Source organism: Rhea americana, unplaced genomic scaffold, assembly GCF_003343005.1.
Source record: "Rhea americana isolate MKP2758 unplaced genomic scaffold, rheAme1 scaffold_15, whole genome shotgun sequence".
In the NCBI taxonomy this organism is placed as follows: Eukaryota; Metazoa; Chordata; class Aves; order Rheiformes; family Rheidae; genus Rhea; species Rhea americana.
Window position 1 is genome coordinate 4140225 of NW_028185594.1, and position 20957 is coordinate 4161181.

Sequence of the window (20957 nt, forward strand, 5' to 3'; positions counted from 1 at the left end):
TCACTTCCAAACTGGCAAAGTTACTTGGTTGATGAGGTCAGAGAAGGATCTGCTAACATGTTCAGCTGTAGAGAAGAACTCCTGCTCCAAAGCAGACTCTTGAGCTGAAATGAGAAATAGATTTTAGGTCTCTTAGAGCATTTGGATTCCACAGGAGCCCTGAAAAACTCTTTATAAAACTCCAGTTTAAGATAGCTATATAGGAACAGCAGTCTCATCTGTCACTTTTCCTCATTTTTTCCTCATTAGCAAAAGAAAGGCATCCTGAGTGCTGAACAAAGCTCTGCTGTAGTAATACCACTGATTACAAAGGGATTTTGTACTGCTGGAAGTCTGTCTGGGATTAGAGTCAAAGCTACAGTGTCAGAGAAGTGGCAACAGAAAGACTTCTGGTGCCCCTACCAGTGTGAGTTTGTTCCTTAACTGACTGTGGAGATTGACTTCCTGTTAAGAGCTCTGTTTTATCCTGTTTCGAATTACTCAAGTATTAGAGACTAAACTTCACCTTACAGTACTGTGGTGCTGGAGTAATTCTACAATRGCAAAGGCAAGATTCTGACTTTCCTCTGTGAGTTATCTGATTATGAGCTGGGTACGGTATTAGGGAGTAAACTGGATGAAGGTCAGAAAACAGCATCTAGTTAACTTGGAGAACATTTACCTGGTTGGGCTTGGAGAGACAATGCATCCTTCAGTTTCATCACTATCTGCTGCAGTTCTACTTCCTCGCTGACTTCCTTCTCATGATGTGGTATCTGTACTGCTGTGGGAATAAGAGTTGTATTCCTCATGATTCCATTGAGGGAGTTTTCTGTCATTGTGGAGAGATGTATTTGATTCTTTTTTGCTTTTTTATACTGTCCCACAAAAGGTCCGTCACTCTGCAAGGACACTAGCTCCAGTGGATCTTCTGAGAACATAAAGTTCGCTTCAGCAATAGTCTCTGGTGCCTGTAAAACCTGCATTTTATTTACTGAGTTGGGGGCATTCAAAGATTTCCAGTCTGCATGTTTTCTAGAAATAGGCTTTATTAGGGCAGGATTTAATTCATCCTGCATTCTTCTTTCCAGCAAGGTACACTCATTTCTTGGCATTGTATTTTGACACGGTAGAAATGATGAATGGTCTGACGACTGTAACATCACCTGCAATAGACAGAAACTAGGTTGTGAAAATAGTTCATATTTTGGTTTGCTGCTAGTAGTAAAAAAGGTGGGGAAATAGTTTGGGGTAAGAATTATTGTTTTTTAAAAAAATTCTGATGTACCAGATTATTCTTTTCACAAATATTTCCCTGCAATAAAATATTTCCCCTGTGTCTGAGTTTGGAGAAATCTATGTAACCATTTTTTCCACATTTCTAATCTGGAGACATAATACTCTTTAATGCCACTGAAATGTGGGAATAATAATGTTCCAATATTAAATTTTCTGGAAATTTTTATAAAATAAATTTAACTAAGAAAAAAAATACATGCTCATTGTACAGTGTGGCCCATATCAAACATCTCATACATGTTAACATTTGAAATTCCAAAAGCAGATTTGTTGTCAGTATCACATTTATGCTTGGGATTTTCCAGACAGAGCTATGATGGTAAACACCATACACTGCATGAATGCCGAGTGTGGCATAACTGGAATGCACTGAAGTGATTGTGCATGCACAGGACACTTATCTGCATTTGTGCAGCCAGTCTCACATGTTGTGGACAGGCCAGTGTCACAGCATACACACAGAATTGTATGACATGCCAGGTCAGATTGGACTCCTTTGTGCATGTGATATATAGCTGACAAGTGTGCACTAGTGACTTGTCTAGTATTTCCATACGTTTCATAATCCTTAAAAAACATTCTAAAAAGCAGCATGGCAGAAGAGGATTCACAAAAACATGACAGGTGGCAGATGTGTGTGCCTTCCATGTAAAATTGGGCCTTTCAGAATCTCAGAGAGACTTTAAATTAAAAAGATCTAATATAATTGGATATAAATAAAATACTTTCACATCCCTGTGCAAGACAGTAATTAGGAATGACAAAAGAGTATTTTGTTTATCCCATGCCAACACAGGATTCTTCTCTAAAGAAAAGACTGCAGTAAAGTATCTAACAATTCTGTTGGAAAACATTTTCTCACTCTTACTGGAATCCCCTCTCATTCTTATCTTCATTGTAGTAGTATCTAAACATCCTAGACATTGACATGTGTGCTAAGTGCTGAATATATACAGAATGAAAAAAAAATCCCTGTCATGGAGAGCCTATACAATAGGTCGATTAAGCAGACAAACACAGAGTGCACTAAATAAAATTAAGATTACTAGTCAACAAGAAAAGTAACAGTTAATGCTTGCTAACTTCCCATAACAGTGAAGATTCTTGGTACATTTATCACTATACCTTTACTTCTTGCTTCACTTGCTGCAGCTTCATTTGCAGGTTTTCATGGCTTGCTATCAGGCTTTGTAGCTTTGCTTCTATTTTGCAGCTTTTATCTTCCTGGCAGTTGTGAAGAAAGTGTACTTTGTCTTTTAATTTTTTGAATTGCTTCTTCATGTACCTGCCAGAGACACAGGAGGGTGGGGGTTTTACTAGATCAAATAGCCCATTACACACACACATGCATACACACACACACACACACACACACACACACACTCAGAAAAGTGCAAATACTGTAGTACAAACTTTCTGCTCTCTGTCTGTTCAGGAAATAGCTCTAGGGTTAGAGACCAGTATTTCAGGAGCTGGTCTCCCTCCACAGAATTATCAAGAACAGGAGTGTTCCAGATGATGAAAGAGAAGAGCTGAGCAGAAGTGAGGTCAAGACTGACCCTTTCATCTTGTGTTTTTGCCATTTCCCACAAAGGCAGCTGCAACAGGGACACATTAGGGCAGACTCTCCATCTAGAAGCAAACTACTTTGGTAAACCCTAACCTGCAGGAGATTCCCACCATCTTTCCCTGGGGAGTAAAGCAATAATGGCAGCCTCTCTCTCTCTCTGACTGACTTCCTTCTTGCCCAAGGCATTCTGTGCAGCTTGTTTGACAATACAGATAGTTCCTGCATAGGCTACCATCCTTGAAAAGATACTGAGATTTTTACAAGGAGAAGTGCCACCCTCCCACACACACTAAAGGAAATTCAGAAATTGCCTATTCAGAGCAGAACATGACAAAATACCACCCATATCTCTGGTCTAAAGGCAGGATCTGACTAAGAAGTCAGGGTAGAAGTACAGTTTTGTCTTCCCCACTACTGAGGTGGAGACATAAAAAAGTAGGTTAAGGCTGCAGCAATAAATCAACTGTTGTGTATCACACAGCCAAGATAGTTATCTGCCTTGTTTAGTTACATCCAGAAGTTCAGTTGATTCTCTTTCTTTCGGGTATGCATTGGCTCACACAGGCAAAAGTTCCATTAGCTTCTGTGGAATTACACAAGATTTGGCTGAACAGACAGTATATCAAAACATTTGAAATTAAAACTAGTATTACAGTAGACCCTTACAACAGCATTTAATAGGCCTTTACTGTAAAGTGCTGACTACCTTCAACCATCTCAGAGATCAATTCTGTGAACAGGTACATAACTTCTGTAAGCTGGTCCACAAATAAGAACAAAGCTTGCCTTGAGTAATATGATTCATACACCCAGCTATATGACAAACTCTGGGTCAGGGACTAATGCAGTATTTCAGGAGCAGCTCTCAACTAGCTCTCAACTATTGCTAATTACACTGAAAGCTGAAGACGTTTGCCATCTCAGTATTTTCCCATGTGAGAGCAGAGAGTGAGGTAAGGACACAGACTTACAATGGAACTGCAGATGCTTTGGTTTAGTCTTGGAGTGCCCTTCAGCACAACAACAATTGTACATTGATTTATTAGAATGAAACAAAACAAGAACAGGGGAACTTAACACACTGAAGGAAATAAAGAGAGTAGATTTAGGATCAAATTCTACACTCCGTTTTAACTCCATTGGTTTCAGTGGTCCGAAACACGATTTTATCTACAGCACATTCATTTTCAACTACAAAAATGAGGGAGGGGAAAGAGCAAGGCTGAAAGCAAAAGATGAGCAAGGTCACAGCAAAGTCTGCACCACCCTTTCCCCACCCAAAAAAGTAGTTTAGGAATGAATATTCAATCATGTCAAAGCTTAGAATACCAAAGGGGATTTCTGTGATAATTTGAATCATTAAATTTTTCCCAATAGTTACTGATGGAACCCGTTATTTGAATTGCAGCATATTTTTTAGAAAGACATCCTGTCTTGATTTAAGCACTATAAGTAAACTATGAAGTTGATTTTGATTAACTTTTTATTCAGAGAAAAATGTGGAAAAATGTTTTGATATTTCTATGTGAAAGAACTGATGAAAGCAAAATGAAATGTTTTGCTTTGACTGAAATTGTTTTTTCCAATTATCTTAATTTGCAATTTTTGTTGAGGTTTATCTTTTACCCCAAATTGATAGGAAATTTTTTTAATCTCAAAATCTCTAAAGTATGGAGAAATGATTTTTAGCAACCTTTAACTGGAACAGCACTGTCCATCAGCCTTCAGTCACTGTACTAATGCCTTTACCTACCTGGTCTCATCATGAATACTTTTGATAGATTCATGAATTTTTAACACATCTGACTCAGAAGAGGCTATTGCCTATAAGGAAAGAGAGAAAAATACCTGTTTATAATTTATCAGCAACCACATTTCATTTTTTATGCAAATTTTGCTATAAGCAAGCTTGGAAATTTTGGGATATGGTCTGTTTTACAATTTTTACTAGTTAACCTCTTTCAGCCAATTGATTGCAATCAACTGATGAAAAAAATACATTTAATGGCCATTAGAATGAACTGGAAAATTTACTCATGGGATATATTCTTTATCCTATGGCAAATTCTAAGTGTTTAAGGTTTTGTTCTGTTTTCAATCAGAACAAAAACTAATTTCCTGGAATTTCTGCAAAAGCAAGATTCCAATTTGGGAACAGTCTCTTCCAAGTCACACAACTGCTCTGGGACAGGGAGATGGACAGAGACAGACTGGATGAAGAAAGGAGAAGAGAAACTCCTGGTCTTTGGATGGGAGGAAGAGTCTCTGGGTCATACAGGGGAGAGTAGTCTCAAAAGTCAGAGAGACAAATACCTTCCAGGTAAGCTGCTATAGAGGCATGGTGTAAGCTGAGCTCAAATCAGGGCTGCCAGGAAATTGTGAGACTAAGAGCTGGCTTCTCAGGGCGTTCAAGCTTATGGATTCTCTGAAAAGCTACCTAGAGTTGCAATTCTGGTCTACATCTTTTTAAGCAAGATTGAAATCTGCATTCTAACATGTTGGAAAGAAGTGTAAAACAGCTCAAAAAAAATTCTCAGTCCAGAAAGAAACTGAAAAGACAGCAATGAGTGTGACAGAATCCCACAGCAGGGACGCAAAGTTCTGTCTCACTGTCTTCTGAAATGACAAATGCCAGACATCAAAATTACATTCTTTTGATTTAAATAATGTCTGTGCATAGGTGCTCCTGCAGATACGTGCTGACTGGCACTATACCTTATGTGCAGCAAGTTCGAAAAGACAAGTCTTCCAAAGAGCAGCACAAGAGCAACAGCGAAAGGCCATCACACACAAGCTAGTTCTCACTTACTTAACCCATGGCTTCTGGAAAGAATAGGATGAGCGCACGACACAAACTGGTTTTAGGACAACTCAGTGTTTCCTATAGTCTGAGTATGTGCAGAGCGACCAACATCTCAGGTAAATACAGAAACTCAAAACTGTTATGTACTTATTTTTATTTACACTGTCCTTCCTGGTCCATTCTTTCTGTGCAGGGAACAGACTGGAACTAGACTGACAGAGAGATTTACACATGATCTAATTTTAGTTGGAGTGGACAGTGTTCTGTCTTCATCCTTAAAAGGGACCCATTCTGTCCTCTTGACATTGTCATGGTGATAGAAATGGCCTAAGTTTAATGAGGATCAAAATGTCCTCCCTTGATGTTTGCTTGCAAAGGGAGGATGGGGTGGCATTTTGTTACTGTTGGAATGGAGAGATTTAGTGTTAGCTGGTCTTTAATATGCTACTCAAAGGTGAAAAAAAAAAAGCAACAAAACAAATACATATGCTTCAGAGAGTAACAGAAGTCAAGCAGCTAGTCACTAACCTTGGAAAGGCACCACACTTCTGTTCTACCAAATTTTCAGATTAGCAGGTTTTTTTCATAAATGAGAAAAATAACAGAAAATTGAAGCTGTGCATTAAATTTCTTCTTCATTGGTATTCAGAAGACAATTAAATAGTTAACTTGGCAAGTCTTCTTCTCACAGTTTTAGCACTGTTTATTAGAGCTTCACATTTGGCTCACCTGAACTGTTGTCTTGCCTTGCTCAGGTGTTTTGCTGTTACTCTCATTCTGCTGCATTATAGTTCTGTTTTCAGATATGACCTTGGGTGACTCCAGAACAGGTCTGTCCACTGGGAAAAGACAGTTTTCAGGGCCAGACAGTGGTAATGCACTGAGCTCTGCAGGAGGGCTGTAATAGCAACAGAGAATTAACGAGTAGAGAATGGATCAGGCCTTATGTGGTTTTAGTACCTAGAACAATCAAGATAAAATTAATGCACAGACAGACAAGTATGCCATTGACTAAGCAAAAAGCATGATTTATCTATGCCCACCGGCTGTTTTGGTTGAAAGAATGAAATTCCTCGGAACAAATTCTACTCTTTCAATAGCACTTCAGCAGCAAATTCTTCTTTTCTCCCATTAAGCATCAGTGCAATTTGCTGCTCCTTTTCAATTCCTTTAGCCAGTATTACGCAAAAGCTAAATATATTAGAAAAAAACAACTACAAAAAGATAGAGAAGAACTAGAAATCCTGCTGTTCAGGCCATTTTATGCAAGGAAAGGCTGAGAAAGCTATAAGCCACACAGTGACACCTCGAATGACAACCCCATGTTTTATCTCACTGACTGTTATCCAAGTTTCCAGTAAGCAAAAACCTACAGAGTTACAGAAAAACCTTGATTACTCACAGAAGGATTACATGATATTGAGAATTAAGAAAAGATTTTTGTTACTGAATATGACTGAGGAAAAAAGAACAATAAAAAATGTTTAGCATTTCACCAGGTTCTAAAGAACAAAAACTGAAATAGTATTTTCTGATAGAATCACTTTAACTATCCTCTATTGGACATACTGGCCATAAAATTTGGTTTCTATAGCAATAACTTTACCTATCCATGTAGCACAATCAACTTTTAGAAAGAGGATTTTTCTCCTCTTTCTCATGAGCATGAGAAGGATGAAATTAATTCCTTTGGAGAGAAGTGACTATTTTTTTCCCATTTTAATTTCACTGAAATCTCATATGGAGAACACATGTGGGATGAAACAGATCTGCTTGACCTCCATACAATTAATATGGAATTTCACCCTTCATAAATATGCAGTGCTTATCTTATACAATCACTCTCTTCAGTTTCTACACATAAATATTAACCAAAAGCTCAAAGCAAGAAAAGAGCAACTACAGAGAAAATCATAACAACACTTCCATCAGTTCTTTATTAACCAGTATGGTCAGTGGAAATTCAGTAATGATCAGTAGAAATACAGTAATACATTTACACATCAACTAAAAGCAAGCAAACTAGAACTGATCTGAGAGAACTGGAATGGTGATGTAAGAGATCAGCTACTCACTGTTGTGAGTAATCCCACAGAATTGGCATACAGAAGGGCTTAGGAGAATGACTAAGTATGGCATTATGGGCCATATGCAGTAAGTATTCACAAAGTTAATTTCCAATGATTTTGACAGAGAGGAGCTGTTAAAAAAACATGTAGTTGTTCAGGGACAGGTATTACGTATTTGCAACACTTGACCCTAGACTGAACATGATAAGAAATGGCATGGAGAAAGAGAGATGACATTAGGAAAGAGGGAAGGAACACACGTTCATGTTATATTTTACAACACAATTGGCCATTTGGCTGCCAGCATGGTAATCATATTTAAGTTACAGAACACTGTGCAGTAACTTACTATTGATACTTTCACATTTTATGGAAGAATCACAATATGGTGTCTGTCATAATAAAGTCATTTCTCAAAGGCACCATCAAGCAATACCTTACAGCCTACACATATTCTTTAGAGAGCAAACATTCACTGGAAACAAACTCACAGAGGGTTTTTTTGAGTTGGGAAGTGCCTTTTCTCTGTTATCTCCACAGCCCTCCTTCTCTGAGCCTCCTTTCTTCTGCAGCGCTGTTGAGATAGGTTGTTCCTGACAGTGAGGAGAAAGAGCTTTGCATTTGCCTTTGCTGACATCTATTGGAATGATGGACAACCAAGAAAAGAGTGAATTTTCAAACAAGTCCTGCCCAGAAGCAGTAACAAACAAGTGGATACAATCCAAGGCAAAGGCCAGACAGGAGAAAGCAAAGATCCACCTGTCTGACAGCTGAAAAGGCTCATGGCTGCTGGGGGCTAAGTTGGACAATAGTACACAGACCTCTTCTGCCCCAGGAAATGGCTGGATTAGGTGCAGAACATGGGGGAGCCCTGACAGATTGAACAAGAAAACACAAAGCAAACATGCAGCAGACGTCCTCGTAATTTCTCAGCATGGTAATAACACTACCACAAGGTGTCAGCACATTAAAAAAGAGCAGTGTCGACTTTTCAAATACCATCCCTACTCAGCTGCCCAATCCTTGTTAAAGAAAATGTAAAGACTTACCTAGCCAAGCACCTACTTATAGTGGAAGGTATGAGAAAACTGGTTTACTATCAATTCTTTTGTCTCGCACAAAGGATGTAGAAATTCTTTTTAACTTTGGTATAGATTTTGCCACTGCAAGTACAGTTTACATGGTTAGTGTCTCAGTAGGACTTCACAAAGGCAGCCTGAGTTTAGTTGCAGTATTGCAGCAACAATGTAGCAAAGCTCAAGGTCAAACAGTACAGAAGGGGGAGGGCATTTTATTTTAAAAGAAGACTAATTTCATTCACTCACAATATCTCATTCACAAGTACTAACGTAGAAGTGTCCAGCTGGTTTCTCCAGCATTCACGCACTAAGCYGTGACACACATGCTCTGGCTAGGATCACTGGCAGTGACATGGAAGACAAGAGATGCCTTAATCCTCTTGGGTTTTTCTTAATTTGGTCACCACATGCTGGTTTTTGGATGTGCCTTTAGCTCCTTTAGCAGTTGACAGTGACTAATTTTTTGTCTCTCTACCCAGGCCCTGTTCTGTAAATCATTAGGATTTACTCCCTGTCTTCTGTCTCCTTGTCCAGGTGTCTTATGGAGCAAGACTACAGGTCTTGCTTTTTACCTTCCTATCATCATCTATCTCTTTTTAGCTTTAGATGGCAGTTTGTCCTTTGTTTCAGGTTGCCTTTTGTTTTTCTGATCTGGGTGTCCTGAGAAGTTGTGTGTGGAAGTACGGTGATCTTACTGACCAGCTGATTCAGGCTGCATCACTGCCTGCCTTTTTACTAACGCTCCTGCCATTCCTTCCGGTGCTTCTACATCCATGCATTCCCTTTCATTCTCCATTCACACTGATTTTCATGTTTCTATTACAAATCTCTACATGAGGACACCCATTGCCTTTGGTTCTTCTACTTTTTCGGAGCTGGAGTATGAGAAAGGATATTTGGAGGAATTAATGTCTCTCTTATTTTTAATGCAAATAATATTGACCATCCAGATATAGTTTCCCATAGTATTAGCAATATGGTTTGGTTTTCAGAAAGAGAGCAATGAAGTATGTGAGTACCCTCAGACAAAGGATGATTGTATCTAACTAACTAACTAGTCTAATTAACATTCTTCAGTTTCAGTTCAGATACTGATTATACGATTATCTTTCATGTTCTAGTGCATGGTTCCAGGAAGGAGGCCATAGAGCACAGGAAAACCTGTATGGATTTGGGGCAGGTTTAGCTCAGTCGGTTAGAGCATGGTGCTGCTAATGCCAAGGTTGCGGTTCAATCCCCATATGGGCTATGCTGAGGGTTGACCAGATGATCTTCAGAGGTCCCTTCCAACCTTACCATTCTATGATTCTAAGGATGCGCTTCAGCTCATTCAGTGAAAACGAAGATGATGATGTTACATAGGTCCACAAAAAAAGCTGTTTGCTGGTGATACAAGATCTGAAATCTCCTGCTCAAAGGAGGGGACAATCTTCCAAATATAGATTTCCAGTGTTGATCTGCACCACTAGTGTGAAGAAAGCACAAGTTGCTCTTGTAATGGGGGCCGAGTAGGTTAGCTTAGTGGGCGCCCATGCTGGCTCTTCATACAGGGTTCCTAACTGACAGAGTCAGATGGGTATGGAAGGTTTACAGTAAGGTTGAAAAGTCTGGGAAAAAAAAAAAAGGAGGTTTCATGCAGAAAACAGTGCAACTTCCGGCTGAATTAATTTCTGAATGAGGACATGTTGGGACTGGGAGGGAGGAGCACTGGGACACCCCCAGGGATCTTCTCAAAGGTTTAAGGATAATCTACCAATTGCAAACTTGCTACACAGCTCCCTGGGGAGAGGATGGGATTTTCTCTATTTCATGGCTCTATTCAGTTATTTCAGAATAAAACATCCGTTCTAAACTTAGATGCTCTTTTTTTCCCTTACCCTGATTAACTGTTCCCAGATGAATAATTCCAATGTTTCATGGACATGATGGCTGATATAAACATAATTTCATAATCAATATAGCTCATGAGCCTATTGCCTAATTGCCCACATGACAAATCTGAACAGGGAAACAAATCGGCACAATGGGACTGTACCTGCACACAGTGTTCCACAACAGGATGTGACCTCTTATGTGGTTTGCTGAGACAACCAGTGAAAAAGCAGTCTTGGCAAAGGTCAAAATTCAGGCACTTAAGACAGTGATGCCTGTGAAGGAAAACAGAAGGACCAAGTTACTTTTCCACTACTGAGAAGCTGGTGCAAGTGAGCTGTATTACTGGAATTCCAGTAATCTGTGGAACGCAGAGATCCACCTTTGTTAGAATAATCACTTTTCCCAGTATTCCCTCAATGTAAAGAGTTATTTTGTCCTAGTGAAAATGGACTAATCCCCAGAACCCACTCATGATTTTTAAATTATTTATTTGCTGCACTGAAATTTGGTCCAATGAAGAAACAGTTGTTTTAGTACCATTTTTAAGAATGCAGTTACATCTTTGTATCTTTCTTATATACCAACTTACCTCTATTTGCTACTGACATGGAACCGTAATATCACTACATTACTGATGTAGGATTTGCAACTTTGCAAAAAAATAAAATCCAGGTTTGCTATATTTGTTAATATAGCAGTAAAATATTATGTCCTGTGTATTCTGGTCCGTGGGTAATAGACGGCATTTACTTATGTGGAAAAGTTGGTAAGGTGGATAACTGAACTAACCAGTTATTATGCCTGATGATGGGACAAAGCACTAAGATATGAGATACACAAGGTTAATTCTTGGTTCTACCACTGAACTGTCAGCTGACTTTCAGTGAGTCTCCATAATCATGACCATGATAGTGAATTAAAAAGAAACAGGATGCAGGCTTAAGCATCAGCCTGTGACGGTCCTCTTTTTCTCTGTTTGACTGGTTTAATTAGATTATTCCCATGTCCGTTGCTTAATATATCAGTTAAGGCCTATAGTACATGCAGATAACGGTGAGAACTATTTATGTGTATTTTACAGACTGTAGTAATTACTGACGCTCCTGAGTCCTGTAATGGGGAAATTCTTGCAAACTCTACATCTAACCTGGTGAGAAACCATTTTTGTGGCAGATAATCTGTAGCATGTAGGGAGCCACAGGAGAAGCGCAGGCTTTGATCTCAGCCAAGATAGGAATTTTTCTTCAACAATTCCGGAATTCAGAACCTGTAAAGAACATCCATCTCAATTTCAGGCATTTGTTTGAAAAGAGTTGGTGCCTCATCCAGAACTCCTAACAAAAACTATGCTAGCAGACCCCAATGTAGTACCACAGTTTTTTGACTTCCAAAAGTTTTGGAATTAATGTCTCCAGTAGTATCTTACTGAGCATCATTTTTATAGGTATCAACTCTCCTACACTGTAGGACTGACAAACAGTCCTGCCCCTTAGAAGTGGATAATGATGAATGTTAATATTCTGATATACTTGCACTTTTAATCAATCAGCAACATTCAAAGTCACTTCTAAGACATCTGAGTTTTACTCACTCCAACTGTGAGTAGCAATCTCCACACAAGACACAGCACAGCTTTCTCCAACAACGGCTGGGATCTGCAGCAAGAAGAAAGTCTCAGAAACACTTCAATAGAATACAGATGTTCCCATCATGCTCTGTGGAAAGGGTGACAGCATACAGATGGTGAAGGATCTACAGAAAAGCCATTTTACATAACGTACTGAAGAAAATCTGTGCAAACCCATACCATCAGTGTGCAATTTCATTCTTTTATATGTGTCAGAATGATTTGCTTCCAGCTCACTTATTGTAATAAATCAACATAGTATGTTGTCATACCAGAATACTGAACGACAGTGGGATTGAGTGTCAGGGGTCATTTTTCAGACCCTGTTTTCAGCACCAGGTCAGCTGGAAATAGCAGTATGCTAAGGCATTATCCTGCAAGTGCAAGCAGGTCTACTATGCTAGTAAATGCAGACACCTGAAGTTTGGAGTTGCTTTAGTGACAGCTGCATGCAACTGTTACCAAGATCTGTAAGCTCAGGCAAAATGAAGGCACAGAGGTGCTGATGTCTGTGGTTATTTTGACTGAGAAAAGCTACAGAAATTGATCCTTTTACCTAGAGCACATGTTTAGCTCTGCATGCTAGGTCCGAGTCCACATAGAGTCTTACTGACTTCAGTCCCATAATTCAGTCAAACATAGAATGTAGCAACCTGTTGCTACAAATGTACAGCAACCTGTACATTATTCTCCTAGATTAGGATCCTCCCTCTGAGACCTGTTGTTTACGAGCACCGCAGTAGCATTACCTGATTCAAGTCTGTTAGTAGGCTTCTCGGGGCACTACGGGTTATCAAGGCCTTCTTTCCATCATGGAGAGCATAAAACTGAAAGAAAGCTGAAAACAGTCAGAGGAAAGAAAATGGAATGCTAGCAGAGCCTGAAGAATCTTCTTCCTACTTATTCTCAAACTATCCGCATGATGATTGCTGCCTACCAAATAAGCCTCTCTTAAGAAAGTTATCCTATAGTTGTGCATTTAACAGGCATCCAGTGACTGCTGTGAGAAATCTTTCTTCCTATAGGCAAGGGAAAAAGGAGGAAAGCAAGGAAGTGTTGGCAGTTCCTTATCCCTGGCAGTTAACACAGGTAAGGATGAAGAAGGCACCAAGCTCATTTTCACGGCTATAAGAAACAGTGGTTCTGTTACCATACTTAAATTGTGAGTCCTTAATTCCAGGTGATTTGGAAGGAAATACACAGTGTGCAATGGGACAATACGAGGCCAATATGCCACTTGTTTCCATTTGTTCTCCATTTTAAGGGTTTAAATCACACAGAAATTTTTGTGCTGCTGTCCATTCGATTGTGTGACCTTTATCTGTTACATTTAGTTCTTTAAGCACCTTAAGTAGAAGGGCTCTGAAAGTTTATTGGATCAAATATACAAAGTTGTTTCCTGTTCTAGTGGAGTTTAAAATTTGGTTTTCTATCCTTTTCTGCTAGGCAAACAGAACTTGGCCTTCATTTTGAAGCTCTACTTAGCTTAAATTGTACTATGACTTGTTCTAAGACATTGTCTATGCAAAGACTGCTATGGACATTTATAAAACAGTATGCTTTTGCATCACCTTTACCGACAATAAAGCTACAATGGCAGTATTTTTGCATGCCAGAATGGTATTCTCTTTTAATGTTGAAAAATTACAATGGAGATTTTTTTCAACATTCAGCATTTTAGGCAGTGTATAAAATTGTATCTTTCCCACCTCTGTATTTCGCAAGTAGACTGTCTCCTGAAAGGGCAATTACGGCAGCTGCAGCAGACCTAGTTTTAATGTAACCTGTTCCACATCTAGGAAAATAAAATAAGTCAAATTACATTCACGAAGAATGTGAAAACTGAAACTTCAAAAGAAAAAGATACTGTTATGTTGGAAGACATCTTCAAAATTCACATCCTTTTGTATGTATATAGCTGGTGCAGCCTTTCAGTGATGTAGACTTTTATGTCTAGGACCCTTTGTCACTGAACACAATTTCAGTATTAATTGGTCAAGATATCATGCAATAATAAAACCAAACCAGAGTATCTCCTTAAAACAGCTCATATTCCAAGTAAAATTTAGCTTTAAAATTTATAATACATGTCCTAAAGAATGTCCTGCTTTTTTTTTTTTTTTTTTTTTTTTTGTGGAAAACCTTTCCACATATGGAAGAGAAAGCAGAGTTACAAGCTAGTTTATGTATTTATAAACAGAAAGTTTCACTGGGGTCCTAGGTCTGCTCTGAACTCCTCTTGGGCTGAGTCCCCTTAATTTCATTGCAACTCAGTGTAGCCATAAAGACATATTCAGGAGCGGAACTTCAGTTTTAACTGCTAAGAAATGCAAATCAAAGAACCTAGTTTAATTTAGAACATGTGTTTGCAACACACGCTTTGTCCGAAGACAAAAGCAGATTTGAATTGGAAGCCATAACCCATGAAATCTGGAGTATTATTTTTAAGATACTACATTTGCAAGGCAGGATTGTACTTTAAAATATGATTACATAAAATTGTCTTCAGGAGTCTCTAGATACACTTCATTGATACAGAGCACACTGCAGAAAGCTGTCAATATAGACTAACAGGCTACAGGGATTTGTTTGTCAAAAATATATATATTTTGAATATATATATTTAGTCCATTTTCTCTCCAGAACTTTTTTAGAAAAATTTTGTCTTATTCTGTATACTTAAATGTTGTACTACTAAAAATAAAGCTAAATAAGACTAAAATCTTGCTGAAAAGAAAAGGAATATACACAGCATATTCATCAGATACACACAGCATATTCATCAGACATTGCTATTTAAGGGAACATACAAAAATCAAACTTGTGACAGTTACTCTCAAATCTCATATAGTATATAATCAAAAACTCTTATATGATTTCTGTAGGCACAGAAGTAAACTACCATATGATCATAAAGAAACCCTTATGTGTTCTTGATACGAAAAATTTTCCATGATTGATAGTAGAGAACAGTACTTCAGTGAAAAAACACAATCAGAAGAAAATTAGAAGATTTTTCTATCCTGTATATATAGCAAGAAATCTGTGGAAAAAAATAAAAAGAAATTACAGTAAGAAGGAAATGACAGGCTGTTTTAGGAAAACAATAACAACAAAGACCAAGATAATCCTGTTAAGAAGATTCTCCTAAATAGTTTCCTTGTGGTGGTGTTCAGAGCATACAGATTATTAAATACTCTTCATATTTCTAGCTGTTTCAAAATTTACCACTTTGTACCTTGCCTTAATTGATTTTTGTAAGTACAAAAAATTCATAATGAGGGATTTTAAGCAGTAGTGATCATATTATTAATTAACAGTAATTCAAGAAAAAGTCCTGTGGACTACTTAAATCTCACTCACATTCTTATTAAAAGGCTTTGCTCTGATGCAGAAGGGAATGATTTCATCTGTGGTGAATAAATTCAACAGTGAACTTAGTCTTTTCCTTTCCAGTCTGATCTATTCTTAAAACAATTCTGCCTTTGCTGAATTAATTCACTATTCACAAACAGTATGTGAGAAAAACACAGTTTGCAAGCTGCTTCCTTATTATTGCTAATAGCTATTTGCTATTCACAGGGGCTAGCTGACCAGCTTAGTCATGAGACAGTGTTTTTGTTTCATAATTGATTCATAAACTCTTCAGGCTGAAGAATAAGAAATAGTAAAAAGTGACTGGGATTTTGTTGACCTACAGATGGATACTCTCATTCAAAGGCAAATATAGATTTTCATGAGTATAACAAAATATCTTGGCAATCAAAAGAAGAGCCACTCTGTATGAAGTCGTTCACGGAAAAAATTAATATATGCTGGTTAGTATAGGTCTGGACTTTCAGATAATTTTGGAAACATTACACTGTTAGTAAAGCTCTGTACCTCATCTTCCCATGGCTGAACTACTCCCAGTATGAGTAATTTTTAGCAAAATACCTGCAACCTGTGATTGTTATAGAAATGGCATAAAAACAGTAGAAATTGAATTGCTCTAGGTACTGGATTGTACTAGGTGCTGGATTTCCTCATGTGAATCCTCTCACCTGTCATACATGGCAGCTAGAAGGCTCAACGTGAACTCAGCAGCTCTTGGATCTACCTGGCCTGTTTTTTCTAATCTCACCCTTTGGAATAGCTCCTTCAGCATCTCAGAGAGCTGCCACACGTTCAGAGAAATCAGCTTTTTCCCATAGCTCTGCTTACTTGGCAAGGTGTGCTGAATCAAGTATCAACCAGATCCACTGTCAGAAAATAAAGGGAGAAATGAATGAGGATCCCTGCCTTCTCATGATTGGAAGCTGGACTTTTTAAATTAAAAGTGCCTAGTTAAAACAAATCTGCAAAATGAAGTCTAAAATAGTATGCAACATAAAAAGGAAATAAATTGGGAAAGATCTTGGTGAGTTTATGGATTTAGCTGAATTTGTGAGGCTAGAAAGATGGAAAATCTCAACTAAGATTCCCTAGATGTGATTTAAAGATAGTGAGGAAGGGAAGGACAATAGATTAACTGCATCCAAATTATACTTTTTTAGTAAGGTGGAGTAAAGATTTTTTTAAGAGGACTTTTCAAGTTAGATCTTTTTGTATAGAGATATAATACAAAACTATGATGTACCATTGACATTTCAAAATAAAGCTCACCTGGGATAAAGGAGTCAACTTGTGCTTAGATGTAGGCTTTCTTTTCATGCAAAAAGAGAAGGGAGGTGCTTTGGCCATAAAAGGGGCAAACAGGCTTATTATAAAATGTGCAAACTTACAGCTAATACAGGGAAGAGATGAATGATATCGACTATATCCTAATATCATGGGGGACTTTTCAAAGGACACATCCAGTACAACAGATACATGATCAATTAGAAGTAACATTAGAAGAGAAAAACTGGCATATATGCAGGTATTCATTTTTCACCATCACCAATATGATACAGCTGCTAAAGAAGCAGAGGAGAATCTAGAATTCTATGTAACGTCTTTCCAGTAGAGATAAGAAAGTATCAGTGCAAGACATGGTTGATACTGCATCTGGAATCCTGCATGCAACTCTGCGCACAAGTATTCAAGGAGGAGTAACTGTAGACGCTACAAAAACTAAGAAGGGACATGCAAGACTCTGCAACAGAGCTAATGGAAAAAACAGAGCCTGTGAGAGTTGCCACTTCCATACTGTGACACATAGCACCAGGCAGATTTACGAAATCAGATTAAATAATAGTCACATAATAGCGTGTCCAAACTAATAAACATGGCCAAAGCCAACAATTTAGTCATCTTTTCTATGCTACCCCGAAGAGCTCACTTGCAATGGTGATGCATTTTCAGCAACAGAGTGCTTCAAGTGGAAAATTCAAGGTGATTTCCATGCAATTTAGCTCAAGATGGAATTTACACACAGTAATTGTACAGCAAGCTAAGCGTCCAGGACTTTGTTCCATAACTCTACCTGCACAGAATTCTCATTCACTTCAGAGCCAAGGGGAGTAAGTGCTACCCAGAGGATTTCTGGTCTATTGTATTTTATTTTGTTTTCGTTAATATTTATAGCATTAATAATGTCTATCCTATGCATTTTTGATGCCCAGGTCTATATTCAATAAATCAATCTCAAAGAAACCATGAGATTTTGACATTAAATGAGAAGAACAACATACAGATACAGTTTCATAATTGCTGGTGATATCTATGTAGCACTGCTGCTGATTATAAAAGTAATTCAAATCCCCTACGCCTTTAGAATTTTTTAATGTATTTCTACTGACATTCAAAAGGGGAAAATATTTGTATATGAAGTACTATCTGACTCTTAAATGTTTGCAATATACTCTAAGATTCTCAGGTGTAAAATGAGAGAGCAGAACTCATCAAAACTGACAGTGACAGCAGCACAGCCTTTTTACAGGTTCTTTTCCTTGATAAAACGCAGTACTCTTATCTACTAACACTGGCACAGACTTTGTACTGAGCATAGTTTTAGGGCTGTTCTATAGATGGAGCTCTGAACATCATTGAAAGCCTCTGTAACAGAAAATAAACATGCATTACAATAGAATGGTTCTTTCAAATAAAAAAATGAAATCTCATTGTTTAACCAAAACCTGAAATACTCAAATTTGGTCTTGATCAAACTCCACAATACTTTGTAAAAAAAATTTGATTAAAAGGAAAACACTTTTTTTCTCCCCCTCCCTCCCCCAACAGTTCTGGTGGGAAAATGGTCTTCTTACAACCAGTCACACTGTGAATCATAAAAATAATATTTCTCAATAAGCAGCACATCTGCTTCTTAGGGAATCAACTGTATTCATGGAGCAGAAAAAAGGATATCCACTATACATACTTTTAGCTAAGGTCACAATTAAATAGTATTTCTTGAAGCAAAACACTCTTGATCAGAATAGAGATGCTCTTATACAATGGACAGTTTGTCAGCCTGCACAGCAGAGTTATTGTTTTGGAAGCATATTGTTTCAAATATTAAACAAATGTTTTGGAAGCATATTGTTTCAAATATTAAACAAATTTTCTGTCAGAATCAACCTCTGGGGCTTACTCAGAAGATAAGCAATTTAACGAGCAATTGGCTTTTGACATTTCTGCTTAGTAATCCTACGCCAACAGTAATCCTATTTCAGGAGCCAAGGTGAGAATGACTGAATCCCATGCCCTTACATGACCTCAGCTCATTCCTTTCACATCACTAAATTATGTGTTTATTTTGAGTGTGATGTAAGTACAGGCTTCAGAACTTGACCTTACCTAATGCTTTACACACATACATAGAACTTCATAATAAAAGAGACTTCATCACAATAGCTTTAAAACTAGCATGGGATTTATCACTTATCCTCCCGTCCTCAGGGGCTCTCTATCCCTGTAGTTCAAAGAGGAAGAGTTACTCATAGTTGATGAAGGACAAAGATAAACAGCAAATATGCATAATTTAGTAGCAGTAACGCACAAAACTCTCCACTCGTTTACTTTGGAAATGGGCCAATCTATGTGCAATAGTTACCCATAAATGTACTAGACTAATGTTAACAGTTAGCAAATTATGAGCTCTGCTGGTTCCCAGATGCTGCCTAGGATATAGGAGTAAGTCTGTATCTGCTACACCATCTGTCTAGTGTTGCACTTGTCAGATTATGTTTTGTGATATTATTTGGAGATGTATGTCATGAAACGCGAAAAATGAATTTTGCCTTCCATATAGTATCATCAGTCCTCTTTCTTCAGTGCCTTGAACAAAAGATATTTTGAAGGTAATGAAAAGATTCTCATCATTTTCAACAGGCTATGGATTAAGTCCCAAATGTTAATTTTCTTTCTCTAAGAAGGAATGCAAATGTTAGAAGTACACAGATGATCCAACTCAAACACTTTTCATGGGCAAGATCACCTTCTAAGCAGAGGAAATCTGTTTTAATATGTGTCTGCTTGTCATTTGGTTTTACTACATCTTTTATTTTAGTCTGTCCTTATAGACAATCTGTGGCCTCAAAGTAGRACACTCTGTGTCTGTCAAGCAATAATTCCAGCATTAACTTGCAAAACTACATAGGTAAAAAGCACACAAAGAAAAAAAAACCCAAATTAAAAACAAAAATATTTTAGGATTATTATTTATGAGAGGATATTTGAGGCCACACAACAACTAAAACCTTTCTTTTCTGATAGGGATGAAGATTGCCCCTTGGACAGAACACCAGCACATAACCACTTTGCAGCAAAACAAATTTCACTTTAAGACTCATAAATGTCCTTTGTTCAGAAGCTGACAAAGGAGTTCTTACATGTGTAGAAGAGAGCACCATTTCCTGAAATCTTCCAGCTGCCTACCTGCTTGTTCTGCATTTTGTGCTATTTGTTACATAGCAGATGAAGTTTCCCCTCAGATTTAACAATCAAAAAGAGAGCGTACAGCCGTCCTGTATACCTATGCTAAAAAAAATGAAAAAAAAATCAAATATTAAAAGTCAGTGGACATGGCCCTTGCATGCATGGACATTCCATGAGCCAAGGTGAGAATGGCAAGGAAGATGCCAAGACAGACAAAAAAATACAGGTAGCACTGTAAGGCGAAAACAGCACAGCTATGTAATTTGGCATTTATACGGCATTTATGACTTCATTACAACTCATTAGTTTGTGTACAAACAGACACACAAATGCCTCTTGAGAAAAGTCAGAGAAAACTGATATAAAAATCCTTACCCTGCAGGTCTGGATCCATCTGAAATGGACAGATGGTATTAGGCATTCTATAATGAAACAAACCAAAGCGTAAAACCACAGCTTCTAGGCAGCATTCAAATAAAACCTTTTTAATCTGAACAATTTACTGGATGCATTTCAAAGATTAAATTAAACAGAAATTACATAGAACAATATAGTAGTTTTGCTGCCATGTGCAGAGAAACTTGAGAAAACTGCTTGCAAAGTATCTGGTAGCCCTTTCTATGCAGGATAAAGTAGAAGTAACTCTAGTAGCTGTAAAATTGTTTAAGGGGGAAATCAGACCCAGACAACTTGACGCATAGCAAATGGTATTGTTCACTACTCATTATGTACATACAGGATTAGCACACATTCCATAGTGTATAATTCTAGGAGACAGAGAACATACCTTTCTACCAGCCTCTTTCCAACTGTCATT

The 20957-nt window shown here is 37.8% G+C and overlaps 1 protein-coding gene across 1 annotated transcript; it reads right to left on the reverse strand.

Moving 5' to 3' along the window:
- Positions 1 to 20534, reverse strand: DYTN (dystrotelin). The gene is given in 15 exon segments (XM_085299310.1): positions 1 to 104; positions 662 to 1145; positions 2404 to 2563; positions 4602 to 4672; positions 6381 to 6549; positions 8212 to 8357; positions 10835 to 10946; positions 11754 to 11958; positions 12272 to 12329; positions 13051 to 13139; positions 14011 to 14096; positions 16345 to 16528; positions 16531 to 16542; positions 18245 to 18319; positions 20516 to 20534. Coding segments are annotated over 15 exon segments (1974 nt in total).
- Between the last annotated feature and the right edge of the window lie 423 nt (positions 20535 to 20957).